The sequence below is a fragment of the Stegodyphus dumicola genome, chromosome 3, assembly GCF_044657685.1.
Source record: "Stegodyphus dumicola isolate Sdum_Otavi_A_Nest chromosome 3, ASM4465768v1".
NCBI classification, from domain to species: Eukaryota; Metazoa; Arthropoda; class Arachnida; order Araneae; family Eresidae; genus Stegodyphus; species Stegodyphus dumicola.
Window position 1 is genome coordinate 106,584,131 of NC_140770.1, and position 14,989 is coordinate 106,599,119.

General features: G+C 34.2%; 1 protein-coding gene across 7 annotated transcripts in view; it reads left to right on the top strand.

Annotated features, from left to right (window-relative positions):
* LOC118188875 (phosphoserine phosphatase-like) overlaps window positions 1–14,089 on the top strand; it is a 157,259-nt gene extending 143,170 nt beyond the window's left edge. For all 7 annotated transcript variants that reach the window (XM_085813129.1, XM_085813133.1, XM_085813132.1 and 4 more), the window contains one exon: window positions 12,452–14,089. In XM_085813129.1, the coding sequence (XP_085669255.1) occupies window positions 12,452–12,562 (111 nt within the window). In that variant the 3' untranslated portion in view covers window positions 12,563–14,089. The remainder of the gene's footprint in view (window positions 1–12,451) is intronic.
* Window positions 14,090–14,989: the final 900 nt, after the last annotated feature.

A 14,989-nucleotide genomic window follows, 5' to 3' on the forward strand; every position in this document is an offset into this window, starting at 1 on the left:
AATTAGCTACACTGTCAATAGATCCACACTTAATGATGAAAAGGCACCTGAAAATTAAATTAAGTCTTTGAGGACACTTAAATCCGGCCTAACTCCGCTCACTGTAGTTGAACACGAGGAATCATAGCACAGTAAAACATCGCCGCTAACTTATGTTAAATGGCGCCTTCATGAAGAACATGGATGCCGCCCACGGCAGTCACTCATCTTGTAGGCAGGAACCAAGGAACTTATTCCGGAAAAGTCAACTTGTAGACTGGAACCAAGGAACTTATTCGGGAAAAACCAACTTGTAGACTGGAACCAAGGAACTTATTTGGGAAAACCCATCTTGTAGACTGGAACCGAGGAACTTATTCGGGAAAAACCATCTTGTAGACTGGAACCAAGGAACTTATTCGGGAAAAACCATCTTGTAGACTGGAACCTCAGAACTTATGCCCGGACTGCATGCATCGCAAGACATCTTTCAATAGGGGCTGGAAACCGCACACCCAAGAGCCAAGAAAGCAGGAACTAGAAGGAATGAGCCAGAGCGACGCGAGATACTTGTACCAGAAGTAGGCATGACGTCATCTCACGGCAACCAATCAGCTATCGGCACGACTCGGCTTTCCAGATGATGTAACATCACGTTTCGTTCTTGCATATTAATTAGGCTGAAACAGTTCGTTCTCAACACAAACAGTGGCATTGAAAAAAAGAAGTAGAAGTAACTACTATATCCCTTTAAAAATAAGAACTAAGCCTAATAAATATTTCAAGGAGGAGAGATGATGCAGAAAAAGGGTTACAATAAGTCATATTTTCCAACAAATGCCCCCCACACCATCATCTCCGACCTGAAATAAAACTGAACGCCAGTATCTTTACAAAATTCAAAATAGGAATAAATAAATATCACAATTTCAGGCAATTCAGAAATTTTTAAGAAAAAATTTTCCTTTGGGAACATTTTATCCTATTTTTCAAAATTTTACCGTAACAAGTCCAACATGTTATAAAACAATACAAAGACATATGTATGATCATACATTCAATACATTTACCCAGGGCCCTGGTCAATCATACTGCATTCTACACTATACAGTTTTACATTTATCTAATACTCATCATAATATGACTTATAACGTATTATTTTCAACTAAACAAAACTTAATTTAAATACACACAAAAACAAGTTTCACAAGAAAATTGTTCCCCAAAATCTTATCAGGTTATGCTTAGTCAGCGGTTTTGTCATGGGATCAGCCAGATTATCTTTACTTGGAACATATTTTAAATCAAAAATTTCCCTGTTCAATAGATCACTAATGAAAAATAATTTTACATCTATATGTTTTGTCCTTGAGATTTCAGTGGGTGATTTTGTGAAACATATAGCAGCCATGTTATCCGCAAACAATATTGGTCTTGAAACATAGTTACTTGCAATCTTAAACTGAATGCATTCATCCAAAATGTTTTTAAACCAAACTAATTGTTTTGTTGATTCAGTCATGGAGATAAATTCAGCCTCCATAGTAGACAAACTCACTCCCCTTTCTTTAAATGTACGCCAAGATACAGGTGATTCTCCCAACTAAGCTATTTGTCCACCAATAGACATCATATCATCCCTGCTTGAAGCAAAATCCGAATCTGAATATATATTGAGCTTCATTTCCTTGCATACCAGTTTAAGTTTGTAATGTCTGGTATTGGAGACGTATCTTAAAAGTTTAAGTAATCCTTCCCAGTAAAACTTACCAGGATTGCTTTGAAACTGAGAAAATATATTAACAGCATAAGCTATATCCAGACGAGTACGATTGCAAAGAAAGGAGAGACATCCCAAAACATTTCTATAAGGATAATTCATCATTTCAGTTGTTTCTTCTTGTGTATTGGACTTTGATACTTTGAGTATTTCATACCTTTAACTATTGGAAGGGAAGTAATTTGTATTTTAAAAGACTTGAATCGATTAACTATGTCTTCTATATATAATTGCTGATAAATCAGAACACTATTGTTCTCATATTCAAATTCCACACCCAAAAGCTTTCTTGTTTTACCCAAAATTTTCAAATCAAAATGTGAATTCAGGACTTTTAATATCCTTTTAGCCTGAACTTCACTTTTTCCAAACACAACAATATCACAACATAAACCAACAGAATGACAAAATCTTTAAAATGATAGACACCACTCAAACTTGATAAACCCTAGGTTACATAGTGTTCTATCCAACTCGTAGTACCATAATCGCCCACACTGATGCAGACCATACAAGGCTCTATCTAAATGACACATAAAAGTTTCTTTATCTCGCTGTACAAAACCCTGAGGTTGGGACATGTAAATTTCCTCTGATAAAGGAGCGTAGAGATAGGCACTTTTTATTTCGCATTGTTTATTTGCTCATCCAAGGTGTGCAACTAAAAGAGAGAAAAAGAGCCTTATTACTGAAAAGTTAACTACAGGCGAGTAGGTTTCATCATAGGTATCGTATTTAATTTGCCGATAACCCTGAGCCACTAAACGAGCTTTAAAACGGACAATGTTTGCAAATTCGTCACATTTAATGTTGAAAATCCATCTGCAACCTAGTGGAGTCTTGTCTTTAGGAAGTGGAACAAGATGCCATACCTTATGCTTTTGCATGTTGGCCATTTCCTCTTCCATTGCCTCTATCCATTTAAGCTTTTCTGTGGATTTCATTGCCTGGTTATAAGTGTTTGGAATTGAAACCTCTAGTCAGCTATCTTGGGTATATAACGTTGAAGGAGTGCCAGTTGGGTTGATTTCGCCACTATAAGTCTTACTTCCCTTGAAATCAAACAAGGTAGGATCATACTGAATATTATGCTCAGTGCAATACCTTTCTATATCATCTGGTGATCGTAGTCTTTGATTAGACCCCCTCTCAAAATAGTACACATCCGTACTAGTGCCGTCTGGCCTTGGAACAGGTTTACGAAGCCAAGTTACTTGTCTCAATGTAGATTGAGTGTCAGTGCTAGGTATAGAAGAGGGTACACTGGTATCAATTCTTTCCTCTATTTCAGGAAAATAGCCAACTGGAGTATCAGTAGATTGGAACTCTATCCTCTCTTCAGATTCCAAATCAGGAAGGGTGCCCAGTGCAGCTCCACTGCCACTTTTCTGCATTCCAATTGACTCTTTAAAAGTAGCATTTAAGGTTTCTACTACCTTTTGCTCATTTTCCAACCAAATCTTGTACCCTTTTGTTCGTACACTGTACCTAATCAATCAGCCCTTCGTTGCCTTTGGATCAAGCTTAGAATTTCTTTTAGCCTTTGGAATTCCCACATAGGCAATCGTTCCAAATGCCTTAAGGTGACGTACTGATGTAGTATACAAGTCGGTCCGCTTAGTATACAATTCGAATGGGGTTCTATCTTGGCCCTTATGACAAATTCTATTAAATGAATATGCAAAGTACATCACTGCATCTGACCAAAATTCAGGACTCATTCCACTATCATGTAAAATTGCACGTACATTGTTGAGAGCTGTCTGATTAAGTCTCTCACAAACTCCATTTTGTTCCGGAGTATATACGTCTGTAAATTCGTGCTTTACACCATTTTTATTACAATATGACCTGAATTGTTCATTATCATATTCTCGTCCATTATCAGTCCTGAAGTATTTCAACCTAAGGTTCAAAGATCTTTCAGCACGTGCTATATGCCTGTCAAATACTTCAAACACCTGACTTTTCTCTACAATGGGGTACACTACCACATAACAAGAATATTCGTCAATAAAGGAAACGAAATAATGTTCACTATTCCTACCTGGAATGTTAATAGGTCCCCATACATCAGAAAAAACCCTTTCAAACGGCCTCTTTACTTGAATACCTTCTAAGAGTCTATAGGAGATTCGTCTTTGCTTATTGATTTGGCAGTGTTCACAAAACAAATTAGGTGAGTGCTTTAACACAGGAAGACCTCGAACTGAATGTGTCTTACTAGTCCTGACAATAGCACCATAATTTATATGACCAAACCGACCATGCCATAATTCACTATTGTTATGCTGAACTGTGGATGCCTCAAATTTCACAGATTTGCCCCCCTTTTTCACTATTTTCGGGAATACATGATAGTTACTTCCTATCAGCTTAGCCTTGTACAAAGTTTCATTTTCATCATCAGTAACTATTTTTAGTATTTGCCCATTTTTACCATAAAATCTCGCTCCATTGATATCCACCTTAGGTCCAGATATTAAATTTCGTCTCAATTCAGGTGAATATAAAACATCCTTAAGCAAAATAATTCCACCCCCAAATTTCATTTTAACAGTACCCTTCTCATGAATTGGAAAAGTTACCCCATCAATAGCTACTAGCATATTCTCATTCTTCACAGGAGAAAAAGTATCGTATAATTCACGATTTTTTACAAAAATGATGAGATGCAGCAGTATCAAAAATCCAACTATCATCATTTTCCTCCAAATTGTTAACATTAGCTTGAGCGTATAAAATGGGACTGAGCATGAGAATTATTTTTACCTTTACACAACTTGGGTTTATTCTTACACTTAGGAGATGTTTTATTACTACTAGATACAGCTGAGGAAACAGAAGAAGCAGGCGAGGGTGATCTGGAAAAATTACCTTTCATTCTACAATATTTTTGAATATGACCTGGATGGCCACATTTATAACACTTGAGTCCTTTAATCTGCTTAAATTTGGGTTCACAGTGAGTACTTTGAACTTCTGTAGTCTTATTTCAATTTTTCCTATCTACCTCTCTTAAATTAAGACGCGTTTCCTCTGCTAGTATTTCAAGTTCAACATTTTTAAATATGAACTTTTCATCTGGCCACTTCAAAACATTCTGAACTACTTGATCATATTTATCTGGAAAGAACCTAACAAACTGAAAACATATGTATACATCTCTTACAGCCTGATTAATATCAGCTAATTGTTCAGTTACCTGTTTTAATCTAGAAGGAAAAAAACTAATACTTTCATTTGGCTTAATTTTACAATTTAAAAACTCTGAAAACAAGGACATATGTCTTGATCGATAATCTGGCTGCAAGTATTTGGCAAGCGTATTCCATGCAACTACTGGGTCATCAATTTCACTTATCAAGTTTCTATATTCAGGGCTTACATTCGTATAAATTAAAGATAATGCCAAACTACTTCTATTTTGATAGTCGTCAACAATTTCTTTTGCAATACCCTTAACATCATTTAAATCAGGACATTTTTCAATACCTTTGATCAAAAGCCATGCATTTTTCTGATTTAAAATAAACTTCATATCTTTAAACCATGTAAAATAATTACATGCCTCAAGTTTAGAAATATTATGCATAACATTAACAGTAGCCATATTTGAATTTCAACAAAACCCGCCCCCAGTCTCTTAAGTCCTAAATTAATTTTAAACTTCAAAAGTGTGCACTAAAGATAACACAGGGGCTGAGCCCATAACCAAAATGATGCAAAAGCAAAGTTTAAAGTTTATAAAATTAAACATTTAGCACCAGTAGCAATAGAAGCTCCCTAAGATTATATGTTGTGCAGACATTGAAGACAATAAAAGGTTCCAAACTTAACCAATTTATTAACAATGTATAAAAAATAAAAACACAATGAATAAATTTAAACAATATCAGTAACTTAGAAATTATAATATAACCATCATTATCAAAATTTCATATATTAAGTAATATTTTACCTGGTCTCCAAAATACTGGCATTCAATACGCGAAAAACGTATCCTAAACAGAAATTATGCGGTTTTAAATAAAATTAGCTACACTGTCAATAGATCCACACTTAATGATGAAAAGGCACCTGAAAATTAAATTAAGTTTTTGAGGGCACTTAAATCCGGCCTAACTCCGCTCACTGTAGTTGAACACGAGGAATCATAGCACAGTAAAACATCGCCGCTAACTTATGTTAAATGGCGCCTTCATGAAGAACATGGATGCCGCCCACGGCAGTCACTCATCTTGTAGGCAGGAACCAAGGAACTTATTCCGGAAAAGTCAACTTGTAGACTGGAACCAAGGAACTTATTCGGGAAAAACCAACTTGTAGACTGGAACCAAGGAACTTATTTGGGAAAAACCATCTTGTAGACTGGAACCAAGGAACTTATTCGGGAAAAACCATCTTGTAGACTGGAACCAAGGAACTTGTCCCCGGACTGCACGCATCGCAAGACATCTTTCAATAGGGGCTGGAAACCGCACACCCAAGAGCCAAGAAAGCAGGAACTAGAAGGAATGAGCCAGAGCGACGCAAGATACTTATACCAGAAGTAGGCATGACGTCATCTTACGGCAACCAATCAGCTATCGGCACGACTCGGCTTTCCAGATGACGTAACATCATGTTTCGTTTTTACATATTAATTAGGCTGAAACCGTCTGTTCTCAACACAAACAGTGGCATTGAAAAAAAGAAGTAGAAGTAACTACTATATCCCTTTAAAAATAAGAACTAAGCCTAATAAATATTTCAAGGAGGAGAGATGATGCAGAAAAAGGGTTACAGTAAGTCATATTTTCCAACAGTATAATCCTTTGTTTATCTAACCATTCCGAAATCTGTTTATCAATTTCATGCTGCTCTGCGGCAGAAGGGGGGAAACGCAGTGGTGCGCAATGAATTGGAAGTTCATCTGTCAGCACTATCCTTATCTTCAGGGCAGATGTTTTTATTTTATTTGGCTTGTAATTCCTTACTAAATGTAGTATTTCATCTCGATGTACTCCATCTTTGATATTATTTAAATCAAATTCGTCGTCATTATAATTCGCTTCCGATAGTGAAGAAAGTGACACAGAGGTTATTGAAAACGGAAAAATTTCGATTGACAAATTAGTCGGTATTCTCGACACAGCAATTATAGGACTTCAACAGCGGAACTTTGTAACTGAAAAAGAAATTATGTCTGTTTATAGAATTAAAGAGAAAGTATTATCACATAAAACGAAGCAACTTAAACAACTTACATTGAAAGAAATGTTTAATAAAGTAAACAAATAAATATTAAGTTTTTTTTTTTTTTTGTAAATTTGATACCCTTTAGATCATAATTGTTCTTTATTTCATAAATTACGGTTTCATATTTTTAATTTTATAATTTTTGCATGCCATCCTACCAGATTTAAACTGATGATCTATAATCCGGAAAAATCGATGATCCGGAATCGCCGATGTCCAGACGAGTCCGGATTAATGACTTTTGACTGTACTAGAGATTTCTCAGGAGAAAACTGTATAAGATTGGAGAGAGCATCAGTTTTGTTTTAGTAGTTGTTAGTTCAGAACTGAATTTGGAGTACTGAGAAATCCATGTTAGCTGTGCTCTTTAGATGAGCTTTGTATTGTGTTTTATTTAACGTTCTTAGTAGTTTGAAGGAAACTACTGATTGTACATTTTAATACTATGATGAGCTGTATGAGTATTTTTATGGAAAGTTCCAAAACTGCGATGTGTTTCTTTTGGTAAAATAAATTTCATCAACCTATCATCGACTCTGTATGCATTTAATCTATTGTGAACTTGTACGCATGCAACAGTTTTTGATGTCTGGAGTGGGGTTGAATGCTGGTGACAAGAGCAACTGAGGAGCAGCTAAGACAGCTCATAGCAGCCTTTGCTGCATTCAAAGAAGAGAGGACCGCAGACAAGAATCCAATAAAGAAGAAATGAAAGTGAGCCATGAAAAAGATGGAAGGAGCTGTCAAATCAATTAAAGAACAAATGAAAAGTTGGCAATAATCCGTTGAACAACAAATCTGTTGTTCTGCTGTTGAACAATGACTCGCTACTTTTCTGAGAGCAGATGCAGCAGATATCCTCCAAAATCTGCCTGAAAACCAGAAGCTAGACTTACAGAAAGCTCTGAGAATAGCAAAAGTCAAGGATTTAAAAAGGGCTGTAGCTTATGCCACGGAACTCAAAGCAGCCCAGCAAACTACTGATAGAGACCCCCATCCAATCAGAGCTGCTCAAATCCAGGAGCCAATGGGTCAACTGACTGCTCAGCTAGACAATTTAATTAAGCAAGTCAATGCCTTGACGTGGAACAGGAGTGGTAATAAACTGATGCTAAAGTGCTAGAACTGCGATGATGAAGGCCACATACAAAGAAACTGTAGAAAACCCCAAAACATGGAAAATAAGCCCACTCCCCAGCAAGGATTAGTGACCATCTGACGGAGCTGAGGTTGCCAGATACTAGAAAGCCCCATATTAAAGCACTTAAAATTTCTGGATTGAGTGAAGGCAGTAATGGAATTTTTGTCATGATATACAGGGTGTTTATAAAGTCCCGGACCCATTTTGATGTTTAATAACTCATAAAACAATGAAGATATAAACAAACTTATGGCATTTGTTGATGCAATAACTTATATATTTTCCTTTTCAGGTTTGAATATCTTTACTTTTGTAAATATCGTCTGCGCGTGTGGTTAATTTCAGATAATTTCATTTTCCAGTCTAAATATCTGTACTTTTCTAAATAGCATCTGTACTATTGCTGTAAACATCCTTTCATCTGTCTGGCACTGTTAATCGCCATAATGTGCGCATATGGGGATCTGAAAAGTCCTATGAATACCATGAGGTACAAAGGGATTCCCCAAAGGTTAATGTGTGGTGTGGCCTAATGCACGACCAAGTCATTGGGCCGCCACCCTGCATTACCCTCTAGAATGTGCCTGGTGATACACTCAAAAATGATGGAAAGTTAGACATTAACACCACATTTGAGAGTGTTATCTACCATCACACATCATGTGTAGCAGATATTACTGACCCTTGCATACTCAAATTAGATTTTCTAAGGAAGTATAATTTTTCGTTGAACCTTCAAAATAACGAACTGCATTTTGCCTGTGAAGACATAACCCTGTTCAGAATTTATGATGAAGGAATAAATTCTGCCCACCAAAGCAATAGTTCAAGATGATATCACAGTACCAGCAAGAACAGAATTTTTACTTCCTGGATCCATAGCCAAAAACAGAAATTTCTGGTACGGTATAATGGAATAGTCCAAGAACTATAACACCCCACAAGGAGTACTAGTAGCCTCTTTGCTGGTCGATTCATTGAGGACTGTTATCCCAAGTTGAGAGTTGCCAACATCTGTGATGAAGCGAAAATCATTAGGAAAGGTGAAGTAGTTGCAGCATGAACTTCAGTGATCTGTGTTGAACACACCAATGATCCGCTAGTCTCTTTGTCTTCAGAGACCTTAACATCAGAGTTATTGAAGAATGCACAACTAAGCAACAAACAGAGGAGTGCTGCCAAATGTGGCATTCAGGAATTTAGATGTTTTCTACCGCTTATCTCCTGATGTAGGTCAAACAAGTTTCACACAGCATACTATTGAAACAGGGGATCATCCACCAATCAGGCAACATTCAAAACATCTGCCAATTTCTAAACTGGAAGAGGTTGGTAAACTTCTAAAGGAATGCAAGAAAGCAATGTTACCAGGCCCTCATCAAATCTTTGGGCCTTTCCCATCATCCTGATCAGAAAGAAAGATGGTTCAACTAGATTTTGCGTTGACTATCGCTGACTGAACGAGGTTACCAAGAAAGACAGCTACCCTCCTCCTACAACTGATAACATTCTGAACACTTTTTTCTGGGAGCAAGTGGTTTTAATCATTTGATTAAAGAAGATGTACTGGCAAGTAGAAATATACCCTAATGGCTAAGAAAAACAGTGATAATACCAGACAAGAACTTTGGCAATTCAAGATGATGCTTTTTGGATTATGTAATACAGCAGCAACATTCAAATGCCTCATGGAGAGTATGTTGAGAGATCTTTCATACAAAGCGCATCTGATATACGTAGATGATATCATCATCATTGGAAAGAATTTTGAGGAACATTTAGAAAATATGAAAAAGGTGTTTCAGAAACTGAAAGAAGCCAATCTAAAATTCAGTCCTCCTAAATACAGTCAAAAGTCGTTAATCCGGACTCGTCGGGACTTCGGCGATTCCGGATTATCGATTTTTCCGGATTATAGATCATCATTTTAAATCTCGTAAGATGGCATGCAGAAATTCTAAAATTAAAAATATGAAACCGTAATTTATGAAATAAAGAACAATTATGATCTAAAGGGTATCAAAATTTGCAAAAAGAAAAAGCTTAATATTTATTTGTTTACTTTATTAAACATTTCTTTCAATGTAAGTTGTTTAAGTTTTGCTTCGTTTCATGTGATAATACTTTCTCTTTAATTCTATTAAACAGACATAATTTCTTGTTCAGTTACAAAGTTCCGCTGTTCAAGTCCTATATTTCCTGTGTCAAGAATACCGACTAATTTGTCAATCAAAATTTTTTTCGTTTTCAAAAACCTCTGTATCACTTTCTTCACTATCGGAAGCGAATTATAATGATGAGGAACTTGTTTTAAATCATATCAAAGACGGAGCATATCGAGATGAAATACTACATTTGGTAAGGAATTATAAGCCAAATAAAATAAAAACATCTGCGCTGAAGATAAGGATAGTGTTGACAGATCAACTTCCAATTCATTACGCGCCCGCCACGGCGATCCCCCCCGCCGAGCAGCGTGAAATTGATAAACAGATTTCGGATTTCAAAACATACTTTCGCTTTAGATCCTTTACATATTAACAAATATATATCGGAAATTCTATTTGATATAATCGAAAGTTTAAGCTTACTTTTATAAAATTGCTCTTACAGTCTGCAAAAAATAATAAGCCGGATCCAATTCGAAAATTAAGGAACCACGCAATCATCAACATTAACTGAAATAGATAATTAGATAATTTTAGCTTATACGTCCATTATACATAAAACGCGCACGCAAAAACGTATTCTACACTTGCGCACACTCATATGCGCAGTCGTAAAAGGTCTTACGCGCACGCGTAAACGCCTATGCGCATGTGTCAATGCGGCGCATGCGCAGAAAGTTTTTAGTTTTGAGGTCTGGATTATAGATCATTCCGAATTATGGGTGTCCGAATTAACGACTTTTGACTGTATAAACTATTAGAGGAAGTGACTTACCTCAGCCATATCATCTCTACTGAAGGTGTGTGTATGGATCGAGAAAAAGTATCAGCAGTTAAAGACTGGAGATGCCGCAAAAATATCCATCAGCTGAGAAGTTTCTTGGGGCTTTGCACTTACTATAGAAGATTTGTGAAGGACTTTTCTTCTATCCAAGGACCCCTTTATAAGCTGACAGAGACCAAGTGAAAGTAGTTGTGGACCAAAGAATGTGAGGTCTTCAAACTGAAGGAGACTTTAACATCTGCTCCAGCTCTGAGATTATCTGACAAATGAATTTATTAAAACTTGTGCCAATCATTCTGGCAGCTCTAAATCCCTAATTTCAGACTGCCAGAATTTAATTGAAAATAATGACAAAATTTTCACCTTCTTTATAAACTTAGTGCAGTATAAATTCTCTTAGATATGAAGCTAAGTGGTGTTGAATAATTCTGCAGCATTTCTTAATGCAACATTTTGTCAAATTCCATAATCTTTCAATATTTTGAGTATGCACACCAGTATAAGAACTACCATAACTGAAAATACTTCAGTACAGTCTCTTCTCACACAAACAAACTCTGATATAGAATAAACTTTTCACATACAGTCTTCTGGATAATGCTTTTATCAAATGCAGAAGAAAAACAGAGAAATGGCAGATAACATATATCCATCTTTTTAAAAACTAACCTGGCTCTTGAGGATCAGAAATACATGAAACCAAAGTGAAGATCTTATGATTGTGTTATGAACATGCTCATTCATTACTTAATGCTAAATTTGCACTCTTTAGAAACAATTTTTATTTAATGAAAACATTTGATGGCAAAATAATTGTTATTATTTTTTATTTATAAAATGCTATTGTAATTTGTGCATGTATTATGATCCTTTCCCTCAATGATTATGTTTGTACCTTCTTCTGCAAAATGTAGTTTTGGAAAATAATAAAGCTTTTTTTTTTTATTATTATTATTTAAAATTTTTCTTTAAAAGCAAAGCATTGGTGTTTATTTGTTGAATCAGTCAGTTTCCAATTATGCTTTTCCAATTATAATTCGTTTTACAGAAGCAATAAATTTCACTGATAACAAATGCTATAAATTTTAGTTTTGCTCTTACCATATTGTAATGGAGGATATGCTAGAATATTAGTGTAATAATTAATGTTTGCTTTGTAATTAAATCTAATCTAGAAGTGTCACTGTTTTTATAAAATAATTTTTTCCTTTAAATGCTCCAAATTGTTAAAAATTTTGGAGTAAATTACTTTGTGATTTGGATCTAGTAACTATCCTATGCAAAAAACTTACCCTCATGTGAAAGATAAAATTGCTTAAGTTTTGTTTAATTTTTTTTTTCCCTCGATTTATATTTAGGATCTTTTTATTGGATTTGGAGGAAATCAGATAAGAGATAAAGTTCGAAAAGAAGCCAAATGGTATGTCACAAGTTTCGACGAACTTGCAAAGGAGTTAACAAGGAAATGAAGTTGTAACTGTGTATTGAAAGCAGCAGTTATTACTAGCCACAAATAGCTGTGATCTTGGACATATAGAACTTTTTCAGTTTCTGAAAAAACACTTTTTAATGAAAAAAAGAAATGTTTATTTCTGCAAACTTATTGTTAGGAAACTTCAAAAGATTCGTATGCACAATGCAGACAATTATTTATTATCAAGTAATTTTAACTAAGATTTTCTGATAATAGCTCATGAAATGCTATTGAAATTATTCATTCTTGAGATTAAAAGTTAATGTAATTGTATCCTTTGTTATGCTGTTTAAATTATTCTAGGCATAATCATTTCAAAGTTTGAAATTACCTTTATTTTTTAAAGATCATTTTACTTTTAAGTTATTGGGAAATATATGCTTGTTTTTCAGCAAATTTTCTTAAATTTTTTATTGAATTCATGAAGTAGCTCAGGATGCTTTAAAAAAAATCACTATTTCTTATCTGGATTAAGTTAGATGAGAAAATATTAGATTATAATTTAGCACCAAAGTTACATTTTACTTGTTAAAAATTACAAAAATAAAATATTGACTATTGTTATGGATAAAAAATTAGATATGATACAAAAGCATCCTGCAAATAACAAAGTTCATTTTTAATATGCATATAATGGTAATAATTATGATTATTTAATTCAAGAGAAGCATTTAATCATTGATTTAAGGCATAATTATTTTAATCAGTAATGCATGTATGATATCTGAAATATTTTGGTTATTTCCTGTACCAAAAATGAATTCTAATCAAGTTTTGAAATCTATTTAAAAATTGATGACGAATTATGGATCACAAAAGTGTGCATCGCAAAAATGTTACAAATTGGAGGAAAACACATATCTTTTTTATGTGAGTATTTTAGAGTATATGTTCAACTGAAATCTAAAAATATAACATTCGCATTAAAATTTAAAACTAAAATTTTACACATCATGGATTTTATTTAGTTTAAAACTGCTGAAGGAGATTTTGTCCAATAAGGGAAAAATGTTTTGAAAATTACTTTGAAATTTTAAAATTTTCTGTGTCATATCATTCTTATAAAGGATTATTTGTTTTTAAAATATATTTGAGGAACTCTTATTTTACATTTTTATGAATATGAAAAACTTTCAAAAATATTAACTTTTTCCTTTTTTAATTTTGAAGTATTTATTTTATTGAGACTAGATTTATTTGATGCAGAATGTCACTTTATATTTTTGTTAAATTTAATGAAGTGTTACGGGAATTATTTATGGTTAGTTTAAATTCTTGAAATCTTATGCACCTTTACTACTAAGAAGTCAGTATTAAAATGTCTTCAAAAGAACATGCCTTTCAATACAATAGCAAACATCAATGTATATTTTTCTTGTACATAGTGTATCAAAATGCTTTTAAGAGGTACATATTTTGTTTATATTGAAAAGCTCTGTGATGAATTTTGTAAAACGAATTTTGCATGTTTCAGCTATTATGTTTGCTACAATTCTAAGTAATAAATGTTTTGTTTACATGAGTCAGTGTTTCTTTTCCCTTTAAGTAATGAACATCCAATAATTCATATGATAAAAGGTTTTGATTTCATAGTTATCACAATGGTATATTTTGTGGATATATTTAAGATTATATCTGAAATTTTTGCACGTCATAATGAATTTCTAGCAGTGGGTAAAAATAAATTCCATGTTTAAGAATATTGTGTAACAACATACATAACCCTCCAACCGGCAAGGCCATAATTCGAAAATAGTGGTTCTCATGCCGACAAGACAGCATATATGCAAGAAATATTTTGGTCACCATAAGGGCAAGGCAGCATATATGTGGAAACCTCAGCTTTGGCACAAAACAGCAAAGCAGCACATATGTAGCCTGTCTTGAGGTGCCCTCACCTCTCTGCCCTTACTTTAAACTGACAGGTGATAATTTTCCTCTGTGGGAGGTGAGGTAACTGATGAGAGGAAATTTACTATTCGCTAGAGGCTAATGGGTTTTATCGTTAGGCCTTGAATAGCAAGTAGGGATAAATAGCTCATTTAAAACCTCCAACTTTTCTATGTTTATGCCAGCTGCAATAAGATTAAATGTTTATGTACATAAACTAAATTTTCATTTTCCAACATAATTTACTCTCCAAATTTTAGGTCATAGTTTGGCAAAATGTAATTGCAATTGTAATTAAAACTACAATGTAACAATAACTGCAATAATATTTTGAAATATGGGATTCCAATTGCATTGTAATTGTAATTAGACTATGCAATTACAGTCAAAAGTCTTTAATCCGGACACGTAGGGACTTCGGTGATTCCGGATTATCGGTTTTTCCAAATTATAGGTCATCAATTTAAATCTGGTAAGATGGCATGCAGAAATTATAAAATTAAAAATATGAAACCATAATTTATGAAATAAA